Source organism: Bacillus rossius, chromosome 3 (assembly GCF_032445375.1).
Source record: "Bacillus rossius redtenbacheri isolate Brsri chromosome 3, Brsri_v3, whole genome shotgun sequence".
Taxonomy (NCBI): Eukaryota; Metazoa; Arthropoda; class Insecta; order Phasmatodea; family Bacillidae; genus Bacillus; species Bacillus rossius.
Window position 1 is genome coordinate 60,177,496 of NC_086332.1, and position 13,203 is coordinate 60,190,698.

The 13,203-nt window shown below is 37.2% G+C and overlaps 1 protein-coding gene across 2 annotated transcripts in view; it reads left to right on the forward strand.

Moving 5' to 3' along the window:
* The first annotated feature begins 2,511 nt into the window (after positions 1-2,511).
* LOC134530761 (bromodomain adjacent to zinc finger domain protein 1A) overlaps positions 2,512-13,203 on the forward strand; it is a 158,831-nt gene continuing 148,139 nt past the window's right edge. For both annotated transcript variants that reach the window (XM_063365909.1, XM_063365910.1), the window contains exons 1-3: positions 2,512-3,026; positions 6,693-6,831; positions 11,433-11,572. In XM_063365909.1, coding sequence (XP_063221979.1) covers positions 2,914-3,026; positions 6,693-6,831; positions 11,433-11,572 — 392 coding nt within the window. In that variant the 5' untranslated portion in view covers positions 2,512-2,913. The remainder of the gene's footprint in view (positions 3,027-6,692; positions 6,832-11,432; positions 11,573-13,203) is intronic.

Consider the following 13,203-nt stretch of genomic DNA (forward strand, 5'->3'; position numbering starts at 1 on the left):
GCAAGGACTGGGTAGTCCAGCTCATTGTGGCTGGGCTCCCAGTGCTGCTGCAGGGGCGCAAACCGGCTCCCGCTGGCCTGCGCCAGGTAGTCGCCGAAGCACGGCGGCGGTGGGCCCCAGGGGTTGTGTCTTGGGGGGGCGTGATGTCCCTGCGGTGTCTGCTGTTGAGGCTGGGGCTGGTTGGTGGCGCGCATGTTGTCGCGCATGTCGCGGCGGGACTGTAGCTCCCGCTTCTTTCGTTCTTGGGGGGGAAGGTGCCTCCGTGTTTCCTTCTTGTATGCACTGCACCCCTTGAAATTGGCGCAGTGCGGTTCCTCGCAGTGAGCACACTTTTTGTGCTCCTGCTGGCCCCCGTGCGGGCATTCGATGGCGCAGTGCGGGCCACTGCACCACCTGCAGACTGGTGCTGCACTGCAGCCTTTGCCCACGTGATTGAAACGTTGGCAGTTGCTGCACTGCGCAGGTCCCTTCGGTCGCCTGTAGTCGTCCACGCGAATCCGCATTCCAGCGAATTCGCGCAGAGCCTGAATGGTCGCTGAGTCGCACGACTGCGGCACCTCAATGACGAGGGCGTCGCACTTCTCCCGTCTCCGCCTGTTCTCCAGGAACCAGTGGTTCTGGACGGGCAGGTTCAGTGCGGCGAACTCCTCTTTTAGGAAGTCTGTTGGTGTGTGACGGTTTACGCCGCGCAGTACAAATTTTTTCGGTACTTCATGCTGTTGCAGAAGCACCGAATGCTGCGCACCAATGGCCTGAAGGGCCTTAACTGCGCGCGTGTAGTCCGCGATGGTGGCGGTGTGGACCATGATTTCGTCCTTCCCGCGGTTTGTGCATGTGAAGCGCTCGGTGAGGGCATTCTTGAGTGTATGGTACACTCGCGGGTACTGGTGCCCCTGGTCAAGGAACACGTAGAGTGGCTTGACGCGATGGGCCTTGGGCGCTGCCGCAGGTGGCTATTGGTTGGGGGGGGCGGGGCCCGCCTGCTCGGTTGAGGAAGAGGCCGCCATCTCGTGGTGCGACCTCTTCGCCTTTTTCGTGGCGACTGTCTGCCAGTCGCCATCGGTTGCGTCCTCCTGAGGGGAGGGCATTGAGTCGTCCATCTCTGTCATTATGTCTTTAAGTCGCGTCAGCCTCACACTCGTGAGCACCCACTGACCGTCCCCCGGGGCTAAGTTAGCCGGGTTCAGGCTAGGCTGAAGGGGATCTAACTCCCCGGGTGTCTCAGAGCTCGTTGGTCGTAAATATTACCTTTACCTGGTACCGTTACACTCTACCTGCCTGCGCACTCTGGGTGCACAGGCTACCTTTCAGGAAAACACTGGGTAGCACTGTGAAGTGCTACACACAGCTTTAGGCGCAGAGCTCCTCTCCGTACGTCCGTCCTCGGCCAAGGCTCAAGGCAAACTCCCAAAAAGAAAAAAAAAATGTAACGGTTGTTTTTATTTAATTAATCTATAATAACGATCCCTTTTTCTCCCTAGTGTTCGTAGGGAGTCTCTAAATTTGTTTTGTTTACTCTTAGGCTGTATCCGAATACATAGGGATGCGTCCTTAGCACACACATCCCTACATCCGTTAGCAAATGCAGCCACAATGTAGAGGACGCATTTCTAATGGATGGATAGTATCCGAATACTTTTACTACTAGCACCACCTGTTGACTGTCAGTCGTACTAATGTTCACGCAGCCATTTTGTGTAGGGATATCTACGAATATTCAGCAAAACGTAAATAATAAATACCTACCAATTAAAAAATAATGTAACGTGTATGTTATATATGTTAGCGATCCAAATAAAATACATTTTATAAATTGTAAACTTTAAAAATACTTATGAGTTTTGAATTATCCTTTAAGTTTAAATTCGTATTTTTATTATATTTATTAACGTCTTAATTTGTCTCTGTTTAAGTTATCACTTTCGCTTATAATGTTTTAAACAAATATTTTGCAGAAAATCTGAAGTAATATTATACACAAACAAAATAAAACCCAATTCCGAAGCTAATGGATGTAGGGACGCGTTAGTGGATGCGAGTGTCGCATCCCTAGAAATCTCGAATTAGTGGATGCGTGAAGGGATGCATCGGCATCCCTTGTGAGAATTCGGATTCAACACAAAGATGGCCGCGTCCACTACGATGCACTTTTAGTGGATCCCTTAGCTAAGGGATCCATTAGGCCAGTATTCGGATACAGCCTTAGTGTCGCCTCTGTTGTTGACTTTTTATAGTTATTAATTGAGGGCCCCAGTATTCAGAGTTTCCAAATCTTTTTACCTTCTTAATTAATTATTGTTTAAGAAACTTGGGGTATTACAGACACTTTCAACGAATTCATTCATCAACGAATATTGTTTGAACCGTACCCTGGAATTGTTTTTTTCTCACTGAGCGATCCTATTGAATTTGTTTTTTTTATAATCTTTCATCCAAAGAGAGTCCAAATGATATCGGAAGTGAAGCGAATCAAGCCGGGTCTCTGCTAGGCAACGCTTAGAAAAATACTCTTCTAATTGTCGGAATAATATTCTTGATGATTTATCAAACGCAATAAATATGACTACTTTCATTAAGGCTCAAAGCCTAAATTAGTTGACTTTTGCTTCTTATCCTCTATTTTGTATATTTAATTAAATTTCACATCTATTGACAACCGTCATGTCTATGATTCAAACGCCATTCTTTTTCATTTACCCGCTTTTTGGCACTAGTGCAGACGAGTTGTGTTTTAAGATTTTGTAGATTTATTCTTTACATGGCATTGTTTAAGCATTGCTGTTACGGTGTTTGTATACATTTTATGTTTTATTTGTATTGCTGATTGCAGTTTCAATTTTACGGATAATTTGACAGGTTCTGTGTTTTCCCTCCAACGAATTCTGTTGGTGCTTGGTGTTTGTATGGTGCATAATGCCATTGCTGCGAGGTAAACCTTTTGAGGTCTTACAGCCTACAAATGATTTCAAAGATGATGAAGAATTATTTCCATGTGAAATGACTGATGAGGTATTCAGGACATATGAGTAAGTATTTTTTCTTTGATTTCGAAACTATTGATTATGTTTCATTTGGGCAAGCATGTTTCTTTCACTAGTACCTAATTCGAATAATTGCACAAGCTTAACTAATTATTGCAGTAGGTTGCGTGGATGAAAGTACTGTCAAACTGCCTTTCTGAAGGTACCTATTACAATGACAAGGAAATGTAAGTACTTATTCGAACACAGATAATGGGATGACCTTTTTATGTTTTACGTCCGTCCATGGATTCCATACGGAAACGTAGTAACTGCCGAGCAATGAGTATTGTTAATGTGACCCGACACTACTAGAATTGAACAAAGTTTGTTGTGTACATTATATGAACATATATTTGGGTACATATACTACAGGACAAAATGAACAGACGTTTTATGTTTGAATACCAAGACTCATTTACTTGTGTAATTTAAGTCTTACTATCATAGTGAATTTGTAATGCATTCTAAGACCATAGTCATTTGTGATTTTATATAAGTATTTCGATAACAACATTAATTAGTGATATTAACTCCATGTAGGATATACTGGTACACAAATATAAAAAAATAAATTTTTATTACATAACACTTAATATATGAACAAAAGTTAATTAATCTTTTTGGCAAATATTGAAAAATTTTGTTGATAAAACTGTTTATAATTTCAGACTAGTTGATTGCACAATATAAAATAGACTACAATGACAAAGAGTACATATTAAAAATACATTATTTTATTGATTCATTCAGCATATTTATTGTAAAGAGAGGTAATTCTGTAAATATCTTACTTCATGTCTTGTCTGCATAGTAAAAATAAAATTATGAAAATACCATTTTGCAACACTAGAAATGTTCCTGTATTTACCTTGAAAACAGTGTTAATAAATTCCTATTAGTTTCTGAGCAATCACAAGTTTTTATCTTACATTTCATTACTTGTGCATTGCCTCTGCTGTAACCATAAATTGTTTACCGCTGTTAGTTTGTGTGTTTGTTTTATTAAACTGTATACAAATATTGTGAATGGTTTATTATGTAAGATTAGCTACATTAAAAATACGTACTTTCAAAAAAATATTGGATAGTTGGTTGAGTTAGTTTAGCTAAATTAAAAAAATATATGAAATGGTTTATGGTTGCTATGGAATTACCAAATAAAGATTTAGCTATCATAACCTAAACAATGGTTCATATGATTTTACAGTAGGTACCTATTTTTAATGTCGCTATACTAACCCAACCAACATTCCACAATAATTTAAAGTATTATTTTTACATCACTAACGTGATGTTACTACGTGATGTTAAAGAACACTACTTTAAATAAAATTAAAAAAAAAAGGGTGGTGCGAGACTGTGTGTGTGGACAGGCGCGAGGTAAGGGGCGACCCACCGTTGAGCCTAGCTCCAGTGAGGAGTGCGAACTGTGGAACTTGATAGACATTGAGTGACTTGAGAATAAACATTTTTTTTAGTGCCAGTGATTTGTGATTGGACTTTTGAAGTACAATTATTTATTATTAATGTAAATATTTGTAATTAATAAAACTGAAAAAACTTAATTGGGCTATCCCTTACAAACCCAGTTCTCCCCACAATATAAATTGTAACAATATGTAGAGAGCACTGGTGTTTTTAATTTCAGATTATCCGATGAAAATTTGTAAATTTTTGCTGCTGAAACCACTTGGAGTATAGTTTTTTGCAACCAGTAAAAAAAAGGTTAAATGTTTTTTGTTGGGGGGGGGGGGGGGGTGGAGGCTATATCACATGGTTATCGGTAATGGGCTCCAATAGTAGATGTGGACCCGGTGAGACACACCACACACTCTCTCTCTCTCTCTCTCTCTCTCTCTCTCTCTCTCTCTCTCTCTCATATTCTCTCTCTTAGTGCCATTCTGTCTTTCTCTCATTCTATCTCTCTGTCTGTCTCTCTATCTTTCTCTCCTATCTCTGTTTCTGTGAGTTTCTGTCTCTCTGTGTGTATGTGCCTGTGTCTCTGTGTGATGTGGCCTGTGTGAGGATGAGAATTGAGATCCCCACAGTAAATTATACCACAGTCAACCAAGATCTGGTCCACTCTGCATGTCGCACGTGCACCTCATGATGAACTACTTTGTGGGCTCTTAAGGTGTTCCACACGCCTGGTATGTACTAGTAGGTTGCCACCATGCGGTCAGTAACAAACACTGGTTTGCATGCCCGTACTGCAGAATTTATTATATTAGGTTAAAATTCCCTGTGACACAGGTATCATTATAGTAGAGGTTCGAAGATCCTCAGCTGAACAGAAATTGTCATGTTTATTTTAAAGTCACATAAACAGGTAAATATTATTTATTTATTAAGCAGTTTTCCACCCGAGACAGTTAACTTGGATATTGATAAAAAAAATTTGGTGTTAATAATGTACAAACAGAGTTAACAGATTAGAGATGCAAAGCGATGACCTCCTCGGGTGCGGAGAGCATCTTGCCTCGGGGGATGGTAGAATCAGACTTGCGGATACACAACAATATGGCGAATGGTCAGTGCCTTAGCATTATCGCTTATAACCGTTAAGTTATATTGCAATCGTGCTGCCTATGAATCCAGATAGCAGCTAATTAATAAAACTAAATACATATTAAATGTTTATACATCCAATGAAAGAACACTACCTTTGAGATTGAGAAAGGAGGAACAAATTATAATATTTATTTAACACTTTGAAGGTTACGTAGCACTGAATCTACTGTTCTCTTCCACCCTTTTCAGGGTTGGTGCGCTATCCAAAAGTGACTTGCGCACACGTCACTAGTTACACACGTCAGTCACCATAAAACAAAGCTAGGAAGGGTATAAAGGAAGGAGGAATGGGAAGTTGCATTGGGCTCTGTGGCATTTAGTTCCTGAATTATGTCATGTTGAAAGTCATAGCTTAATAGAACTGAGTTAAATTAACAAAACATTGTATCTACATGTAAAAACATTACCACATTTTTTTTTACTGGTGTGGAGATTTAAATATTAAAATTTGTTATCCAAAAGTCGAGTTCATTAATAACACCAAATCTTTGTTAAAACTATAAAGTAATTTATAGAGCAGTGGCATCATGGAAAAAGAAGGGCACACAATAACTTAAGTGAAATGTTTGTTAGGTTTTGTCAGCTTAATTAATAATACATATTTATAGATAGTTATATATATATGATACAATACCTACTGTAATGTATGTTAATTACATATTAATGTAGCTGACTTACCAAACTTCTTTCTTAAGTTTGCCTTATTTCCCAGAAGCAGTTGCTGGAACTCTACAACATGTACAAAAATGTAAAACTTTTTCTGGTATTTTAATGCCCTTTTCAGCCAAAAAATATTAAGCCATGGTGTGATAATATGTATTTAGTTCCTTAATTTATCCCACTTAGATTAAATAAACATTGACTTTGAACATTTATCAATAAAAATATATCTAATGCTTCTTGCTGCTAAAATAATAATAATTTATGTATTTAAACTCCATTTATCCCTATCTGTGGGGGGTTATACATGTCTTTGCAGTACAGAAATGAATGTGATATAAATAGTTGTAATTGGGTGTTGTGAACTTTCTAGTGTTAATATCAGAAGTAGATGGAAAACATCTCTCCAGAGGTTATGAATAATTGTTGTGTTCCCAGGGAACTGTGCGAGAGAATTATCTTGTGCAACTCTGTCGACTGGTCGTGTGCTGTCACTGGCAAGTCGGGCCTCACGTACCTGGAAGCTTTGGAGAGTGAGGAGAGTGCAGCCCGAAGCCTGGAGGATGTTCCACGTCAGGTGAGTGCTTTGGGTTCTGGACAGTTTTCAAGTGTTCTTTGTTTCAGCTACAGTAGAGTATATTGATTAACCTAGCTTCTGTTAACCAAGGTTCCATATTATCAGAGCTGCCCTAAAGCACCATTACCAGCAAAGAATGTTAAAACATTTTTTGAGGACCTAGGAAATTATACAACTGTTGTTAAAAGCCTTAAGAAAATTTATCTCAAAAATGAAGATTACTTGTTGGGCGGATCACGGAGTTATGTGAAAGAATCTAACCTGAATTAAATCTGAAAAACATTACCCCAAAAAATTATATCACCGAGCCTACTGAAAACCAAGACAAATTTTTATTGTATCTGTGTTATCTGAGATTTTGCTTATCCAAGGTTGCTGCAGTCAACATTAACTTTGTTAATTGAGGCTTGTAACATTGCAAGACCTGCCCTCCTCAGCTCTTGTGGGTGTTTTTTTTAGAGGAATAAATATTATATTTTGACATTCACAGGGATCAGCTGATTATGTAGGTTCAAGGTCATGGTACCTAGTTTTCCATATTATTTTTAGTTTATCATTCTTGTAATTGTGTTTATATTTATTTTATTTAGAAAAGCCTTTGAACTTAATTTTAATGGGTGTCACTTTTTGCAAGGTGAATAGGTATGTAAATGAATTTTTTCAGTATTTGATTCATTTTGAATATAGTTTCTATGCCTATATTTTACAGTGGTAATTATTTGCAAGTTCTTGTATGGTTCAAGAACATTTGGTATTTTCTTAGTGAAAGAGAGGCAAGAGGCAAGTGCGCAACATGACAGTGCCAAATATCCAGACTTTTTCCCAAGAAAGACTGTAACTTTATCACATCTGTATGCCAGCCAATCAGAAAAGACATCATGGTTTTTCATGTTTTATTTTTTGCAGGAAAAGCCTCGTTGCAAGGGTTAGGAAATTTGTGTACTACTTTGTCCTTGTAAGAGCTGTGTTGTGTTAGGTTGTTGAGGTCACGTGACTGCTTATTCCCTGTATGGTTGCGGGCAGTCATATAACCTCTTTAATAGTTGACCAAGTACTGTGCTGAAAGGACTTGCGGGGGCAACGGCTTACCAAAGAAACAATTATTGAGATTGGAAGGGCAGAGATTTCATGTCTGGGTGCTGGGACTGTGCTGTAATTAATTATGAACCTTTGTTTTATTCTCTTTCGAACTGTATTCAACTAGATTTTTATTATGCTCCAGGCTTACGGTGCAGGTCCTGGTGGGTCCCTTTTCCTGCGTTTATCCGTGTGTAAAGAGACATTATTTCGTTGAGGCACAGGACTGTGAATGGTGATCTACGAGAGTGAGCGAGAGTTTTCTTTCAGACATACTTAGTAAAAGACATGTAAGTTTTGATGATGTGATATGAATAAATTACCTAAATTCTTCTCAATTGATTTATTTAAAATTTCCGTTCACAGTTTTGAGTCATTTAACAGTCATAGCCAGAACTTAACACCCCACTACTTGCAGCAGTCAATATTATTTGTGAGTGAGTGTGTTTAGCCGGGCACAATTGTGACTTGTTACAATTGGCGCCCAACGTGGGGCACCATTTCGTAACAGTACAAACCTTCCCGGCTAGCTGTAGCCCAAATTGCATACACTTGAATAATTTGTTGGGTTAGAAAATACTGTTCAAATTTCATACAGTTGTTGCTCTAAATTATTCATTATGAAAATAAAGTCTCTTGACAATAATTACTTATTTGACAGCTATTTATTTCTTCTAAAAGAAATTTTACACTAGCACAATAGCTGCCATCTTCCAATCACAACATAGTTTTCATAGTTTTTCAGATTATACACAAAACATCACAAAAGGTTTGTTACTTAAAGAAAACAGTTCAAACTGCTAATGGTACTGAAATGTCAGATGAAACTGTTATTTATCACTGCTATTAAATTCTGTGATTGCACACGAAATTTCGCTTAAAGCCAAGGACTCTCCTTGGAACGACAACTAAAAACAAATTTTAAAGTCTAGTTGTGGCCTTAGAACAGATGACTGCAGTAAACAAATTCTAAATAAAAGATCCAAATATGTTAATATTTCTGTGCTGTCCAGACTGCAGCCGTAAAATTTGCTTCTCAATTACATAATTATATAATTTTTGAGCCCTCGCCAACCGCAACCTTTTGGTACCACAACCACACCACGACTAGTGGCCAACCTGTCTACCTCCATCCACGATTGAGGGAAGTGGTCACGTGCCCCCCACAACCAGTCATATACAAGCTTAGATACACTTTCAAAAATCAGCCAATCAAAACAAAAGTTACAAGCATACATTTAACTAGGAACTTTTACTTCCTTACAATTTTGATGATACATTTGTCCTTCAGTTCCCTCACTCAGCGAAGAACTACCATTTCTGCCTCTCTTTCTCACTCTAACTCAGATGTAATTCCATCACTTGCATCATCATGCTGTCAGACAAAGGATAATAGCAAAATAAGTAAAGAAAAATATATGACCATACATGAAAACTCAACCAACCAGCCAAATGAAGAATAACTTTTAGCAGCTTTAAAAGTTTACATTAAGTAAATTAACAGACATACTTACAAATATGAAATAATGAGAAATAAGAGCAAACAGCACATTGCTAACATAGGACTACCTCTGAAACATATAATCAGTCTTTATTTACATTGAAACAGAAAATCTAAACAAGTACTGAAAATGATTAAAAAAAAAATCATAAAATTATTTATGCCAATGTTATATATGTTGAAATGGTAAATGCCTGCAATGTTACAGACTGATATGTAACTTGGAAAGACTAAAGTCACCAGAAAAAAGGTTTGTGATTATTCTGTGTGTTTGGTACAGTGGCCATAATAACTCATTGCAGTACCTATCAAGTTAGTCTGGTGTAAAATATATATTTCTGATCTTGGTTGATAAACATATTTATTAAAATTTGTATTAATAAATTTAAAAAAAAAGTGTATCAAATGACAACAATTTCTCAGGGAAACAGAACAAGTTTGTAGTCATGCTAAAATAAATTCTAAAATGTGAAAAGTGTATTATTATGTTCTTTACTTTCTACAACTCTCCCTCAAGATTTTGTCAACAGATGTTGCAAAATTCACAGTAGTTTATTAGCTGACACAAATGTAGTTTACTGCTACAGTAAACACGTTTAATTTTTATCACATTAAATCACTGTGTAACAGCATTTGTTATTGGAAGTAAGTGTACCAGTTTTCCAACTTGTAATTGATTAATTAATTAATTAATGTGTAACAAAGTTTGGATGATAATTTTATTTTCAAAAAAGATTTTGTATCAATACTATATGATTTTATTAGGGCTTAATGTTCAAAAATGTTCTCATTTATTCTGTATTTGTAATAAATTTCAGTGTTAGGAAATTGCAGGTTTGTTATTATTTACACTTTTTTATCTAGGTACTTTATTTCTTTGGTTTTGTTGTTTTGTTAACATTTATGACTGTGCATTTAAACTGTTTTGGTGTTAGATATGGTTAAGTTGGTGAGGTCGAAAACATTAAATAATTTCTGCTTTTGCAATGGTTGAGAAAAAACCTAAGTATTTTAAGGAATATTTAATTGATTTTGTAGGGGCAGTTATAATTTGGAACTTTATAGTTACTAGTGTTACAGTGAGTTTTTTTTGTGTACTTATGTCATTTTATATTGGCGTATGTTGTGATAAATTTTTAGAAATGGGTGTTTACCATTCCCTGTATTTCATCTAAATCCTAAGTTTAGATAATAGGGTTTTGTATGATTTAATTTCTGAGGATAGGTATTGCATTACATTTTTGAAGTTAGGCTGTACATTAAATTTCCAAGGTTGGTTTTGCACCTGTTGAGGTAGGCCTAATAAAAACAAAGTAATAGGTTGGTTATACTATCAGATACACCAAAAATACTTGAAATTTAAAATAAAAAAGGGCAAAACTGGTAATTTTATTTTGATTGGATTCTAGAAAGCTCCAGAACAGTGCTATTATCTTCAAAAAATTTTGTGCTTTAGCAAGTTAAAAATGAGTAATTAATGATGGAAAAACAGTTAATTCACTCTAAACATGTTTTGTAAGACCTATATTTACAAAATTGTGTTTCATTGCTTTATTTGTCTTAATACTTCTATAACTTCCTAAGGTATGGAGAAGCATATTGTAAATCATTTTAAAACAATATTGTTACTTATTTTAGATAATTTTTTATTAAACAGTTTTGCTAGTCTTTTTTTTTGTTTGTACTGCTGAATGTTTCAGAATCCAGTATAGATAATTAAAAAAGCTCTTCTCAGGAAACATCAAGGAACATATGTAGTACTCTAAAACATTTTTTTTCTTCTGATTTTTGTTTTAGGAAAAAGAAGCACTTAATTGGCTTTACTGGTTATTGTAATATAATAAAAGCATGGTAATATGCTTTTATTTTTTACGAACATATTACTAATTTATTGCTTTTATTGTCTGCTAAAGTTGTCTTGAATTCATACTTAAACATTTACTATGTCTTGTAAATAATTTTTTTTAAAAGATCTTTAGTATGTAAGTGATTTATGTAAAAAAAAATTTATAATCATTTTCAGTTAAGAGTACCGCTCCTGTACCTGACTAGCTTCACTCAACGCACTTCTTTCCTTGACCTTGCTGAAGACATTTTCAGCTATGTGAGGGACAGGTACTTCATTGGAGAGTACGTCGAGGTCTGCTTGAAAAATGAACTGTGGTAAGCATGTGGTATTAGGTAATCAAAAGTCTTGAATTTATGTCAGTAGTACAGGGTTCATATGCCTCCTTAATATCATTGTCTTTAATTGAGTAAGAGCTCTTAAAAGTTCTTAAATTTATTTAATGTTCTTTTTTTTCCTGATGTGGCAGCAAATAATTTGTGCATGCGCAGTACAATAATTGATGAATTTTAATAATTGATGAATTTGATTAGAATTTATTTTATATACAGGTTAATTATAAAGTCTGTGAAACATTAAAAAAAATTGTTACAGTGAAATGGCCAAGAATTATGTGACAAATTATATACCATGTGAAAGAAAAACTCTCAAAGTTTTTTTTTCACTAGTTATAATGTTCTATGTGTCCACCTAGCGTCACACGACACACATCTAATCGATAGTCCAATTCTGCCCATACCCGACCCAGAATATCAGGAGTGATGGTAAGAGCAGCTGCTACGATGCAGTGTCTCAATTCGTCAAGGTTCTGTGGCAGAGGTGGAACATAAACACTATCCTTGATGTATCCCCACAAGAAAAAATCGCAAGGTGTCAAGTCCGGTGATCGTGGTGGCCACAGGAGTAGGACTTGGTCAGCGGCCGCCCCACGGCCCATCCAGCGATGTGGCAACATCTCATTCAGATAATCTCGTACCACATTGTGGTAATGAGGTGGAGCACCATCTTGTCGGAAGATGCAGTCCCTGCTATCAGCTTCAATTGCAGCATGTCGAGGTAGGTGATACCAGTGACAGTTCTCTCAGCGAAGAAGAAGGGGTCATAAACTGTCTTGTTTGACATGGCACAGAACACGTTAACTTTTGGCGAATCTCGGACGTGTTCGAGAGTTGCATGTGGATTCTCTGTCCCCCATATGCGTGTGTTGTGTCGGTTGACTCTTCCTGAGAGATGAAAAGTGGCTTCGTCACTGAAGATTAATTTGCTTGCAAAGTCATTGTCTTCAAGACGGTTCTGCATGGCAATGCAGAACTGCAGTCGGAGCAATTTGTCATCGTGGCTGATGGCTTGCAGAAGCTGCAATTTGTACAGCTTCACTCATAATCGCTTACGAAGAATTTTCCACACTGTTGGCTGAGGGATGTTCAATTCTGCACTAGCCCGATAAGTTGACTTCTTGGGACTCCGCACCATCACGTCCCGTACACAATCCACTGTCTGTTGTGACACGCCTGGCCGACCCGACCATTTTGCGTCGCACAAACAGCCGTTTTCCTCGAATTTCTTGTACCACTTCATTATGCTATTGTAAACTGGTGGTGTTTTGTTAAACTTGCTATGGAAAGCTCTTTGGACACTCCCTACCAATTTCCTATGGGCCTATTCAAGCACACAAAAGGCTTTCTCTGCCTGGTTTGCAGCCATTTTCAGCAACTACATGCACTAGTGCCCCTGTCGGTTGTTTTTTAAAATAGATTTTTGGTGCTACATTCAAAAAAAACTTTTGAGAGTTGTTCTTTCACGTGGTATATAGTTTGTTACGTTATTCTTTTCCATTTCGCTGTACCGATTTTATGAAATGTTTCACTGACTTTATAATTACCCTGTATATATAAAAGTTAAATAGTTTTTTGTATTTTGAATCTCACCTTAAAACCAAAAAACTTCA